This window comes from Fulmarus glacialis, unplaced genomic scaffold (assembly GCF_000690835.1).
Source record: "Fulmarus glacialis isolate BGI_N327 unplaced genomic scaffold, ASM69083v1 scaffold15103, whole genome shotgun sequence".
Lineage (NCBI taxonomy): Eukaryota > Metazoa > Chordata > Aves > Procellariiformes > Procellariidae > Fulmarus > Fulmarus glacialis.
The window spans coordinates 69,602-84,474 of record NW_009202416.1 but is presented as its reverse complement, the minus strand read 5'-3'; the positions used below and the strand labels follow the sequence as shown (position 1 = coordinate 84,474).

The 14,873-nt window shown below is 41.4% G+C and overlaps 1 protein-coding gene across 1 annotated transcript in view; it reads right to left on the bottom strand.

The window, feature by feature from the left end:
• Window positions 1-2,964: 2,964 nt before the first annotated feature.
• LOC104074221 (cAMP-dependent protein kinase type I-beta regulatory subunit) overlaps window positions 2,965-14,873 on the bottom strand; it is a gene marked incomplete at its 5' end in the record, with an annotated part of 81,095 nt that continues 69,186 nt past the window's right edge. The window contains 2 exons of the mRNA XM_009574276.1: window positions 2,965-3,512; window positions 3,945-4,026. Coding sequence (XP_009572571.1) covers window positions 3,340-3,512; window positions 3,945-4,026 — 255 coding nt within the window. The remainder of the gene's footprint in view (window positions 3,513-3,944; window positions 4,027-14,873) is intronic.

Below are 14,873 nucleotides of genomic sequence, written 5' to 3'. Positions count from 1 at the left end.
TGAGTAATTCTCTGGAAAGACGAGTCCTTCCCTCCTGAATCATAGGAAAGGGGGGAAAAATAACACACTCCAAAAATGGAAAGCTGGACAGCCCTTGGATGCCGGGAGCCGCCCAAGATTCCTGTGCGGGGGCCACCGCAGAGGAGCTGCACGGAGTGAATCCACAAGTCCTGCATGCTGCTCTGGGGTGACGGCTCCAGCACCGGAGCCAACCTTGGACCACAACGTACCTACTTATGTGGCCACCCAGAGCTCTGGTGGATACCGTAGGTAGTGTGGCACTAACAACATGCTGAACACCTCTTCCTCACCCAGAAGCCATCCTCTCCAGTCCTTCAATCCATGCATTCACCCAGATGCAGGAGATAGAGGTGGTTCTTTTGGAGGCTCTGCCTTCTCTGAGAAGTTTGTTCTCAGTGTAGTTCTTGGCCAGCCCATTGCATGAACACAAGCCATGGCAGCAGCACAGTACATCTCTGGTGCCAAAAATGGCTTTGTGCTTCGGGCTCAGGGCAGCTGCACTTTTAAAAACCCATCCATGGCCAGAAGTTGAGGGGAACGGTTGGGACAGATCCCCAGTGTGGCCAGGGCCATGGGCTTTGTCTATGATACTGAGGGGAAAAAGGAACAGCATTGGTATTTGAGAAAGAGTCTGTTCTTCCCCAGTTCTTCCCACTGGCTGTACAACAGACTCATCAGCAGTCCTGTGGGTTTTGAAGCTCTACACAGGGTCCCTACGACCAGCAAGACAGCTCACATACTTCATGTTCCACATGTGCTTAAATGCCTGGCTAAACTGGCATCTAAACAACAACATGAAGGTCCGAGAGACACCTTGGACCCCTACGTCTTTATGTAGACATATATGGCTACATTTAAACACAAGAAATTTTTTTCTTCATGCTAATTCTCCGGAAAACCAGTTTGGTTTCCATTACTATATATAGCACTGGGATTCTTGGTCTATTTTTTGTCCCTTTGCATCTGATTATTTTCAGTAGAGTTCAAACTTTTTATGATATGCAGATTTTAACTACAACTTCTATTCATACAGACTCACATTATTAATAAACCCACAATGGCCGCATATAATGTAGAAGAATTTTATTCATACCGTAATTCTGTCCCATCATCCACTGCAAATATTACAATTATCTTTAAAATGTCATCAAATATAATTTTGTTCCACTTAAAGCATAGGAATCCTGGTGTTAAATGGTTACACTTCTCTTGAGATTGCTTATAACAGAACCATAATTCAAATGTATTTTCCATGAGCTGTAAAGGTTTAAAGCAAAGAATCTGTGTTGTGTGTGTGCGCTTGAGTAACGTCTAAACAGTGAGGCTAATACTTGGTGTTTAACAAGAAATGTATCTTGCATATTATGCGAAACACAATTTTTTACCAATACAACAGAAATGCAATAGGTAAAAGAACATACATGAGTGACTGGTAACCTTTAAAAAATATTTCTTTTAAAAATTGCACAAGAGAATACAAAAACAGTGAAGCAAATCAAAAGTTTTGCAAATGCATATACATTTGTCTATATATATAATGGGGGTCTGCCTATATAAATGTACGTGATAAAAATTGCAAGGGTGGAAAGTGTGAATGGTCATATTTAATAACACGTGCAAGAAGCATAACATAATCATAATAAATAGTAGCAACAAATATACACTGACAGGACCACTGAAAATATGCTGAAATAAATTAAGCACCTTGAATGATAAGTCTGAAGTCAAGAAGCAGTCAGCTCTGTAAAAACCCCTGTGGGCAGCTACTGGAATATTGGGCCCTCTCGGTGGGAGTCGATAGGGAAGTCCCAAGTTAGTTTTTGTTAGTTCCAAAGAAGAAAGCACATTGCACGTCAGTAGCAGTAATTTGAGCCATGTTCTTCACTAACACCTCTAGTTTCAAAAGGGAGATTGCTGCCTTGTTTCATTGCATAACCTTTGGCGTGTGAAAGGATCAGAAAGTTGGTATTTACCCAGAAGAATGCTATCATAAAGAAGAAATATAGTTTTGCACAACTGAAAAGCGGGCAGTGCTACTTAGGGTAGCTGAGATGCAGACCTTTGCTGCTGTTAGCAAAGACAAGTTTTCCCTCAAAGGAAGATCTTCCCAAAGAATAATCTAAATGATCCCATCCTTGAGGGCTGCACAGCAGAGCAAGGTCTGGATCTGCAAAAAGCTCCATTCAAGAGGAGACGCATGTCTAGGCAGGGCAGCAACAACTGCCAGCGAGGCTGCAGGCACCTGCGGGGACCTGGGCTCTGGGAGCTTGTGCAAGATCCTGGTGCTTTTTGTTACGCAGTACCTGTCTTTTGGAGGAGAGGCGGCATTTTGAAGCATGTGTTTGGCTTTCAGAAAATCCTAAAAAATCCTAAAATTTAGTCATATGCTAAAAGAAAGGCATTTGAATTTAATTAAGTGGACCTTATTAAAAACAAACTGCTGCTGTTGCCCCTGATATACACCTGGGACCATATCTTCAGCATTTCCTATAATATTCAGAGAAGTGGCTGAGGACGCTCTGCTGCAGATAAATGTTTTGAAGACCACTTAATTCAGCAGAGAAGTTCCTGTTGACTTTTAAGGGATCTAATGCAAACCTTCATTTAACAAAAGCTCAGGACAAATAACTTAGGTCCTAAAGGCTCCATCTGAATTCTTACAAACCATTGTCCCTTGACCTCTTCACCCAGAAGACTAGAGCAGGCTGTTTGGCTTAGCATATCCTACAAAGCAGACCTGAAAGGGCTTGTAACACGGAGGAATATGGCCCCTGTATCTAAGCCACAAACAAAATGACTCAAAAGCTCTACTTTTCCCTGGCTTGCTGGAATGATCAAAATCTTCCTCCAATCCTCCCTCTTAAACTGCGTGACTGCCACTCACCCTGTGGGATCTCAGAAACCTCCAGTCCACAACCAGTGAAAAGTCTTTTAAAAGTCACAGGCAGAGGGACATCTCTTATCAAAGAAGCTTGACAAAAGGTGAATAAGACCAACTTTAAAGATAATGAGGGAAATAGAAATTTGTATGTATTTTAGATAGTTAAAAACACAGTTTTAAGCTATATGATCCAACAATAGGTAAAAATCTTTTATGCAAGCCAAAAGCTTCTTCCCCAAAGCTAGTCTTATCCAAACAGTTGTCTTCCTACTTACATGATACATGAGATTTGAACTGACATCCAGTACGTGACATAAACAGAAAAAATACACATAAAATGCACACCTTTTTTTTTTTTCTTCATAAAGCTACGGAGCTGCACAGAGCAAATTTAAGTGCACAACGTCACACAAAGGCAGCTTTCCAGAAGGAATCATTTAGACGGTGAGCGAAATAAAACTGTTGTATCTCTGAATGTTTCTCTTGAGGATTTCGGAACAAGGACCGAGCACTCGTTCAAAGCGGGGCCGATCCAGCTTTACGCACTTCAGGGGTCCGCGTGCCACCACCGTAGCAGCCCGGGGCCGATTGAGCAGTAACGCTATCTCACCTGGAAACAGGGATAAATACGCTGTCACACACCCTCTGCCTCTTTTTCGGAGGGTGCATATTCTAGCCACCATCCAGTTGCTTTGATTGTAGAATATCTCCCTTTATATATCTCTTGATAGACACCTTACATAATTCTGTTGACAGTACAAATGCATTACACATGCATAATGCATGCGTGTAAAATGCCTTTGAAAACAAATGCTTTCAGACTGTTTTGCTGATTCTGGATCTGTCTCCTGTCAGCTACACTGGTGTAAACCAAGGAATGGTTTCAGCTTCACTGAAATCTCTCAGTATCGCTGAAAGCAGCGGCTGACCTACGCATAACCCCTCGCTTGTAAAAGAGTAGAACGCTAATTAAGACAATAACTACTTGATACAACTCTACGTGCCTGTCTTTCTGAACCATACCTAAGCTGAATTTTCTTACCAAAATAATCTGATGGACCAAGTCTTCCAACTTCGACGTACTCCTCATTGTCAGACCTGCGCTGCAGAACAGAAGCTGTGCCCTGGGAAGAGAAGTGCAGAAAGTCAGCTGGCTTTGCTTAAACCTGTTATGCTTTAAAAAGTATAAAGTCCTGAGTATTTCCTTTTGCATGTCACACTCCTTTAGTTCTGCTATGGGAGAGATGACATTATAAATGAATGAAAGCAATTAAAGAATTAAAAAAATCCATCAGTATGGCAAACGATTTCTCTCTTAGGAGTTGTTTGGATGCAGACAGATTCAGCTCACACAGAAGAGAAGAGGAATGGGACAGAATTCAGTAAATCCTATTGAACTAATGCAGATCATGCTGTGGAAGTGTATGCTTTGATATAGTTTATAAATATGTTCTGGGTGGATGCCGAACCTTACAGGAGATGCAGAGATTTGCATCATAAGGAATAAAAAGGCAATTTTCCCAGTCATGGTCTTGGGACACGATTTTATAAGACAGCAACTAGAGTTTATTCCTCACCTGATCATTCACTGAATCTATTGCTGAAATGGTTGGTAAAGTGAGTTTTTAATGCTTGTTGCAACAAAGGGTGATTTTTGCCCGCTTGTGGCCTGTAGTGATCGGGACACCTGCGAGTCAGTCGCTGGAGAGATGGAATGTGTCTTGTCTCCACCACCCTTAATAACTGCTGTACTTGACACGTGCTAATACATGTCAAAACTCAGTTACAGTCTATTTAAACCTTCAAAGGGGTTTTACATGCAGAAATATTCTAACCTGGAGGAAATCTTAAATTATTGTGGCATAAAGCTTTTGTAGAGGAATAGAGAAGGTATCTGCTTTTCTGGAAAAAAATTACAGTAACATATGAAATTATCTTCTGAGGCCAAACCAAAAGCATAGGGAAAGGCAAAATGTTAACATATTTTTATTTTAACTGAAATTAAGAAGATTTTACAAGCCAAGATTTTTACATAGACTGGAGAGCCATTTTTTGACAGTGCAGTTGGAGAGCATCGATGTTTCGATGTTCTTTTAAGATTTTGAGCTTGGAAAGTAATACGTGAGGGCTGATCCTGCCCCAGCCAGGACAGGGAAGGGGAGGAGATGCAGTAATGTGGACTACGCTCATAAGATTGATGCCAGTTATTGGAAAATATCACAGCCCTCACTCTGCAGTTTAACACCCAAGTCTTGCATTGCTTGGCTCGTCGGCGCTGTCAGTGCCTGTAAAACCAGCTGCAGGACCACCCCAGCTTGGAGCACAAACCTCCCTCCAGTGCAGAGTATTCAGTGCAGATTCACTGGCTGCAAACGTCTTGCAGCTTCCTTCCACCAAAATAAACTTGTGTGCCTCAGGGTATGGTGAGGGGCTTGAGGAGACACTGAGCACCCTGATACACCTTGGCTTCAATTCAGTTAAAGGCACTCAGCACCCTGCAGAACTGGCCCTTCACCTTTGCACTGTGTTTAAATATACCCTATAGTATCCCAAACATCGTCATTGAATTGCAAATCTGAACAGCAATGAAAGGCTGCTTCAGGTCTGACTTTCACTTTTCTAGAAGCTGGGGGCCCAGGAATAACCAAGAGCGGTAGAATATCCACTATTCTGTAGCAAACGATCATAATTTGCTTTCTTCTGAACAAGCACAACTAAGCTGCTGTAATATTGTTGTGTTGCATCACGTCCTATTTCATAACAGGGTTATTTTTACGCCCATATACTTTAAAAATTGCTGGGCCACTCTCTAGGTTAACTTATAATGTAATCTTTATGTGCTATATAAATGAAGGGGTAAATCTTATTTCTGCTGATGCCAAGAACCAGAAACAAAAATCAAATAATGTGCAAGTATTATTTGATATATGCTAAGCATCTGCTGGTTTTTATACAGACTTGGGTGTACATCAAATTAATCTGACACATTAGAAGTTATAATTTCTCATTTTGCCCATTAGCAGTAACTTGTGCTTAGTATAAATCCCTAGATATCAGACTGTCAACACGTTACATTGGTCGCAACAATTTACTGTTCCACCCCATCAGCTACAGGCCATATCAGTATTACAAAAATACTAAAGAAACACCAGGGCTCTAAATTCAGGACCATTGGAAAACAATACAAAAATACTAAAGAAACACCAGGGCTCTAAATTCAGGACCATTTGAAAACAATCACAAAACTCTTCTCGGCTTCAATGCTTTCACTCTTAATGTTCTAGGCAGCTGATGGCAGAAGATACAGAACCATGTGCTAGGCACAGTGTGCATAAGCAAGGGCACCTGAACTGGGCAAGGTTGTTCAAAAATAAGCCAAACATACAGGGGGAGGTTGGTTTTGGTCTTTTGTGGAGTTTACTTGGGGGTTTATCTACCATTAAAACATGTCATGCATATAAAATTGTCCACAGCAAGTGTAAGGCTATCCACAGAAGTAACTGAAAGAACTGGATATAAGAAAGTGATTTGGTGCCTGTCAAGTTTCCAGCAAAAATTCCTTATCCTTGATATAACTAAATTGTTCCGCCAAAGCTGCTGTTTTCCAAGATCTTCCAGTAAATCCGCAAGGGCATGAAAATGCAAAGATAGTGTAATGAGTTTTGTTATTCACACTTACTGCAAGTTTTCAGAACAAACACACATGCATAAGCAGCATTCTCGGAAATGCCCTATACAGTGAATAATACGTATATCGACCTCTCGCTCGCCAAGCTTCAGATCAGGTGCAGCTCACTAAATTGATGCTGTTCTTATTGCCTGGGCAATGTAGATGGGATCAGCTTCAGAATCGCTTCCAGCCCCTGTCCTCCCCTCCGTCCCCATCTGGAGCCTGGCAAAAACCTAACCCCTTGACCCAAATAGCTGTCTGCAATCCATGTCTCCAGTCTCTTTCCCAAAACTATTTTTTTTTTTCAATTTTTATTACAGATGTTTTATTACATAAAACAAAAAAAATCCCCAGTAATCATATTGACCACCCAGGTCAAACAAAGAAAGGACTCAATTCCTCACTGCCCACCTTGAGCATGTTGCCATAAAGGTAATCACAATATCAAGCAATATTGCTTTCATCTCCCCAAGTGTCAGCTTTTATTGTGGCTAATATTTTTTTGACAGGGTCCATGTGATATAGGACTCCAATAAGTCAGTCTTCTGAAGCAATTTCTTCCACTGTTCCACTACAGTCGGCCTTTTTAATCCAAGAAACACCATGATATCTGTTGGAGAAGGACAGATGTGTCTGGCCTCCACAATAAACACTTGGCTTGGCAGGATAAAGCAATGCATATTCCAGATACATATTTTTCCACTCTTGTTTTAACAGTCACATAGGCTTTTCCCGTTGCCCAGTGAGAACAGGTCTATCACGGAGCAAAAGAAGTTTCCTGAAACCCTGACAGCCGAGCACCCAGATGTAAGATCTGATTACGCCGTTTGGCCTCTTGTTGCAGAAGTCACCAGCTCCACAAGTACATCCTGGAGCATTGTCAAAGTGACCTTCACGGGAAGACTGTCCACACCATGAAACAAAGAAGATGTATTTATCATTATCCATCTGTATCACCTTCACTTTGCATGTCTTATCTCTGGGAACAAAGCTATTCTGACTGTATTAGAGGAAGAGTCCAATCGTAAACGACCAGTGTAACCAGGGCAAAAATAATACAGAAATAAAATAATACAGAATAAAATAAAATAGTACACAATAAAATACTACAGAAACGATGCCTTATCCTTATCCATATACTCAATGAAATAGTCATATTAAATTAATTCAGCGCTGACCCCTACCCTTGTTCCCATCACAGGTTTCATGGTTGTATTTCATTTTAGTTTACTTGTCAAATCTTTCCAACACAATTTTTGAGCTTTCTATCCTTCCTGTGCTTTAGCAAACCCTACCTCTTATAAATGATACAACTGAATAAATCTCCTGAGCCCTGTCCCGAGAGGTTCGGGCATTACCTCACAAGGATTCAAGGGGCTTATCACTCTCACCCCCAAAAAGCAGTTGGTCTCAGTGGGAAAGATTTCCCCTTAAGTGGCACACAAAACTTGGCAAGATCAGTCTTCTCTGAAATAAACTGCACGATCCTAGATTTGCAGGATCAGACTGTTCAGTGCGGCTCAGTGTAAAATACTGTCTTGTACACTGAGAGCCATTTCAGCCTCCTACACCACCGAGCGAAACCTACAGAGCACAGGCTCAAAGACTGTCAAGAAGTTTGACACCATTTAATAAATCAGGGCTTTGCGATGATATTAAACTGAAAGCAGACAGGCATATCTTTCTGCTGGCAGACACTTGGGAGTGAAATGATGATCTTCAGTGGATCCAGGAATATTCCCTTTCAGTCACTGGGGAGTGCCTGTATTCCCAGGAACCGATATCATTAACCTTCTCTCCTCTCCTCCAAGTAAATACAGGCATCTTATTGCAAAAACAACAAGAGTAGCAGTTCCAAAAGCAATGTGCCATCACCACCTCTCTGCCATCCTCACCCCACGCACCTGCTCATCCCTCTATCACTGCTCTGTCATGGTGCTGAGAGTATTTATTTGTGTCTTTCAAATGCATCAGCAGTTTGTTTTGTAAAAATTTATGGCTTAGATACGGCACCATATTTTAAGATATAAAAATAAATTAAGGTTTATAATCCATGAGCTCCCATCCTCTCCAAAGTAATGAGATTTTGATAGATGTTTCACTTTTAAACTACCGGACTGAACGGATTAGTGAGACATCCTACAGCGTAAAGACAATGACCCATTTGGATCAACATGGAAGTTCCCAGGCCCTTATCCTGCATGTACTTACAAGCACGAATTGCTTCAAGAGCCCTATTTTTATATTTAAGTATGAATCTTATAGCCAGCAGTTGGCCTAAGTAGCCTGGCTACAAAAGGCAAGTGTTCGTGATGCTAAAAAGTGAAATCCTGTAATTTTTCCTGTACTCCAGCTCAGCGGATAGGACGGGATCATTCCCGGGCAGCACAAGGGAAAATCTGGTGGACAGTGATGTGTCCATGTTACCTCTGTGTGGGACAGTCTGTGCAGTATGGTCCTTCACCAGGGACAGTGGGTGGGAAGGGAAATTCAGCACTGTTTTAAAAACTTTTTGGTTTAAAAATCGATCTTGTTGATGTTTTGGTTTTGCTAGTCTAACCTCCCATTTTAAAGATACAGCAATCACTAAAAAATATAGTAAGGCTCCATCTGTAATAAAGGACATATTTATCATTATTAAAATTGAAGAATATTTATTCTACCATGAGTGTATGCAACACCAATGTCTATGTCCTTTTGATACACTAAGTATACAGAATAAATTTCTATTTTTTAAGGAAAAGAATTTTAATTTTCATAATCAGGAAGTTACTATTTCTCTCCGGTTTTATTTCATACTTTTTTACTTACTGCTTTTTTAAAAAAAGCACAAAAGACAGGGTTTTTTCCCCATGCCCTCAAAATGTTACATTTTTATCCTAGTTTTGAGCTTAGAAAGTCTTTCTAGCCTATTTTGTTTTCTTCTTCACCATCCACTAGAAAAGAACAGCACAGTCTATAGAATTAGAGATGGAAAAGGCCAGGCCAATCCATCTGCTATTGCTATTAACTGTAACAATTGCTATTATGAACATACCTTTGCTCTTTCTCACTTTGTTAATCCGCACACTCCATAATTCACACATTCAAAAGATACGTTTCCCCTCACTCCACAGTCACACAAAACCTCATTATATGTCGCTATTAAATCTTTGCTAAGTTACTACAAAAAATGAACGAAGAGGCTGTGAAGCGGTATAAAACGCTCCTGTTCACACAACAAAGCAGACGGGACTGGATGTAGAGACTCCTACTGGTTTTAATGGAACTATAGCAGATCTGAAATGAATTAAAAGATCTTTCACACAGCATGATTCTGGGAGTATTTTATTTAATTGCAGGCAAGACAAGATTTGTGGAAGTAATATCTTTTATCAGACCAACTAGCATAGCTAGAAAAGGAAGAAGAGCTTTTGGGCACACACATGTCTTTCTCCAAGTTGCCTATTTCTCTGGATATATCTAATAAAAGATACCATTTATCTACAAACACTGTCTGGGCCATGTTCTTACCCTATCATAGCTACAGCCATGATAAGTTACACTTTATTTGGTCATATCTGCCCACTTACTGGTTCATGCATGCAATTAAATCATTCATAGAGCACCTCCAAATCATTACCTTAAATTAAGGAGAGTCAAAAGCTATAGGTCCCGATGCTACAAAACTCCTGGAAATAGTGATTGCCTAGTGAATCTGCGAGACCTGCTAAGATCTGTCAGCTAATATTTCATCCTCCACTTTAAAAAATGATCATTTAAATCAGTTCAGTTGTCTGATGTGAAACCTCAAACAACTTTGGTCCAGTTCAGCAAACTTTACTTTTATGACTATCAGTTACCATGCGCCTGTTGTAATGACTGTTGAGTGGGTAAGGACTACAAAAACAGACCCCAGGTTTGCATTGACTGAAAAGGTGGTGGTTGTTTGGTTTGCTTATCTCTAGCAAGTGAGTTTGTTTCTGCAGGCATTAGGGCTCACTGCAGATTACAGTGCAGAGATGAGACAATGCCAACGCCCAAGACAAAACCATGAGCTACCGACAACTTCAGAAAACAAATATACAACATTTTACACATTCAGCTTTTTAAATTGGGCCGTGACTCAGGAAATCTTGAGTGCCACTGATTTCAGAGGATTTTCAGAAAGCCAGCACCTTGGAAGTATCTTTAGGATTAATAGCGCAATGTCAAATGAGCTCAAAAGGCAGTATTACAGTAATAACCGGTGCAGTGTGGTACCTATACAATCTCCTTGAGAGAGAGCAGTGCTGCAGAAAGTGCCTTTACACTGCATCAACCGCAGTGACAATGTCTATGATTATCATTACATAGTCATCATAACATTATAACATTAATGCATCATATTCTTATTGGCCATTGATTCTCAAAAACACTAATGCACACTGCAATCTAGCAAAGATGGAAAGTAAATATTGCTACCCAGCTGGCACAAATCCTATACATTAGCTCTATGGCCACACTTGATATGAAACAATCTGCAGTTTGCCGTGTGTACCAGCTATATCACACCTGCATAAGACTACTATATGTATGTCTAAACTTCCATCACTTCTGCTACCTAGGCACATTTATATTAGTTTAGGAATAACATCCAGACCCGAGAGAGAGGAACAAAGCTGTCTAGAGCAGTCACCAAAATAGCCATAAACATAAAGGTACTTTTAAAAATGACAATCAATCATAAACCAAGTGTAGCTTAAAACAGCAGAAACAACTGAGCCACAGGGCATTTCCTAGGGATATACGAGAGGCCAGGGTTAAGGCCCAGACATGACTACACCCAGCCCGTCATTAATCACCAGGAAACGCCTTTGCCTTGATCGTTTAGTATTTAAAATCATAGATGTTTGACATGGGAAGACCTTTTCAATCGTTTGTTCATCCTCCTATTGCAGTATCTCAGACAATCATCCCCTTCAATGTTTCTTTGGTACAGTCTGAATTAAACCTGTGCTGTACCTAAAGTATTTCCCTTGAAGTAAAATATATGATTTTATTAGATGGAACAAGACAAGATTCAGGCAGAGAGAGACCAATAAACATAGTGAAAAGCCAGAAGAAGCAGAATACACTGCACTGACTGCAATTTGCTTTATGCATGGAGAGCCCTGCAGTACCTATGTGAAAAAAGTGGGTTTTGCACAAAGAAGAAAAAATTGGGATTTTTTTCATTAAGCCTTTTCAGTTGAAAGGCTTTTCAGAATCACAACATGAAGTTTTATAGTCTGTTGACTTCAAAATGTTGCCCTTGAGCCACAGCAGCGAGCTAACATCAGGCTAGATCACACAGGTGTCTGATAGAGGCGCATCCGTGTGTTGGGGGACTCAAGACTTCATCCACAGTCATCACCATCCCCACATCAGATGGGGGGACACCACGGTGGCCTCTGTGCTCCCTAGCCTCGGTGCCACGGTAGTCCCGTGCTTCTCTTCCATACCACCAGTTGCCAAGCAGGACTGGGAAGCCTGCTAGTGAGGAGATGGTGGCACAGGGGTAAGGATACCAGGTCTGAGCCATGGGAGGAGCCCCTTGCCCGGGGTGTGATCCTCCTTGGCTAGTTGTCCCGGCTCCATGCCCAGAAAGCTGGGAAGCGGTTGCACCACAGCCCAGCCTTTGGGGTCCCTCTGCATTTTTATCTCTACTCCTTTTCTAGGATTTTAGTTGCCCCTTTTATTACACATTCAGTCCACCTGTCGCAGTGGTGACGAAAAGCAGATCCGCTCAGTAAAGGTGGGCTCAGATGCCGGGTTTTAATGAATCATCTCAGTGATACTTGGCCTTGACTAATCAGTAGCTTCTGTGGGAAAACAACTGAATTAATATTCATCACGGTGCCAGATTTTAAAGACCGTTTGTGCCAAGCGCTGTGGATTATTGGCAACAAGGCACTGTTTTCCTCCCTCAGACATGTCAGCGTACAAAGCAATAAAAGTCACAAAGGAAAAAAAATGTTGCATTTTAGAGATTCTTTCTTTCTACAAAGCTAGCCATTATCTTGACTCTCTCTGAAGCCAGGAAACGTCCACTGAGTCAACATAAAAGTGACTCTATAATGGGTTATTCATCAACTGTTCATGTTTGTGACTGACCTGACAGGGCTCATCTCCTGGAAGCAGACAGCGCAGAGCGCTACCACCTACAGAAGGGGCAGGGTTGAATGCACAGGAGAGAAAACAAGAAAACAGTGCTGAACCTCCCTCACCCTGCCCGCAAAATCCTTTCTGGTGAAAAGCGTTTTTAGCTGTTAATGTTGTTTTACGGCCCAATTACTCCTACCACCATCTGCTTCTTTGTGAAAACATTCTGTAGATACTGAAGTAACCAGACCAAGCAAAAGGCTGAGACAGACATCGTCACTGAAGTCTCAGAACTAATGCTGTGACCAGGGCTGGGTGAGCAGCTGTGGCCAGCTAGGGCAACAGCTTCTGAGCAAGAAGTAAAACTTGGAGCAAACCGGGAGAGGGAGAGAAGGGAGTTTATCACGGAGATCAGGAAAATCCCCCATGGAAAGCTCTCTTTAAGTCCTTTCACTTGGCAAATCTTGTGTATTCAAAGGAGCAAATTCTGAAATTCAAAACAAAAAACCTCATGCGCTCAAAGTTGCCTCTTCCTGAAGCACACTGCGGAGAGCCTTGCACGCTCCGCAAAATCCACACTACACAGCTAATGAATGAGCCCTAAGAGGCATATTCTTTCACTAAATCTGCAGTCATGTCCACGGTATCTTCGCAGAGGAGGGACAAAAGCCATCCCACTAAGAGACAGCTTTAACATGATCCAGAGAAAGAGCTGAACTACAGCAGGGATTAGGAAATTCTCCATTCCTCTTCCACCAAATTGGACACCACTATATTTCAGGTCTTGTTTACACTGCAGTATTTTTGCTTAAAGACAGAGAAGTATTCCTCAGGTGAGCCTCAGGACAGAGCTCCTAGCTCCTGAGACAGTAGATGCCTTTAATTTCAGTTTAGATTTAATGTGCCTCGGGCCATAAAGTTCTTGGTCACGTTGACTAAGTGCTTTGAATCAGGGCTTGTGAGCTCAGTCTTTAATGCCAAAAGAGCTTATAAGGATCCTGAGAACCTCCTGAAAACCTTGAGGGGTAAACAGCCTGTGCTGCTCTCCTTACTCACACGGAGAGGTATTTCGTTACCTGGGAACCTCCGCTGCTTTTGCAGACTTCCACAGTAGGAAGACACTACTGGACAAGACTAAAGAGAGAAGAGCCAAAGCATCAACCATACCTTAAAGCAAGTATTAGCTAAATAAAAAGTCACAGGCTGTTTTGAAGACGGAGAAAATCTAGCACTCTGATTTTTATGAAATTCAAATGGAACATGTATATATTAAGAATGAAACTGCCAATTACTAACTTCGGGTTTTACTTCTCTGCACACCAAATGATCTCCCAGTTTTCCACGTATCCTATAGTGGTAAGAGGCCAGGGTGTGTCTGTATTTCCAGCATAAACTTCAATTTTATGGGTTTACAAATCAGATGTTTTAAATTACAGCTGAATGAGTATGAAGACTCCTACACAAGTTGTCATGTCACAAGTGAACTGGGGAAACATTCATACACATTTTTTTGTGCTGGGTATAGCATGTGCAAAAGAGAGGTTATGAAAACTACTTTTAAGCCTTTGAGAATAGTACGGCTACACTGCATCCTCCCGATGGTTTTGCTTCAAGACCTAAGTTTACCAACGTCCCAGTGACACAGAGTAACACAGCAAGTCCTGCATGTACCTCATGATGCTGGCATAAGCAATGTTCTCAGTCACAATGTCCTGGAAGACCACTAGCATATCACTCCTCAGCTGCCATTTTAGCCCTTTGGGACTGCTGATAGCATCATTCCTGGGACGGCTTTTATGTTACAGCTAAGGATCAGCAGTTCTAGGGCTACTTTCCAAGAGAAGACAAATCCTTTGAACTATGTAGCCAAAGACACTGCAAATATTCCTTTAGCCAGTAAATAATCTTGGATTTTTATTATTTGCCAACCAGTGATTTATGAAAGACTTTTATACAAAAACAAGGGAAGAAATAAACAAATTTCAGTCAGCAATATAAAGTGCAAGTGACTTCCACATAACCTGCAGTTAGAAAATAACACCCATCATTTTTGGGTGGTAAAATTTAACATAAAGGCAAAAGGATGGTCAGTTGATATATTAGCCTAGGATTCTGTCCATAGGGCTAACACCGCTTCTCTGCCTTAGACCTTCTGTGAGCAAAATCATGAAGGTCCAGATCTTCAAGGTGCCTAATTCC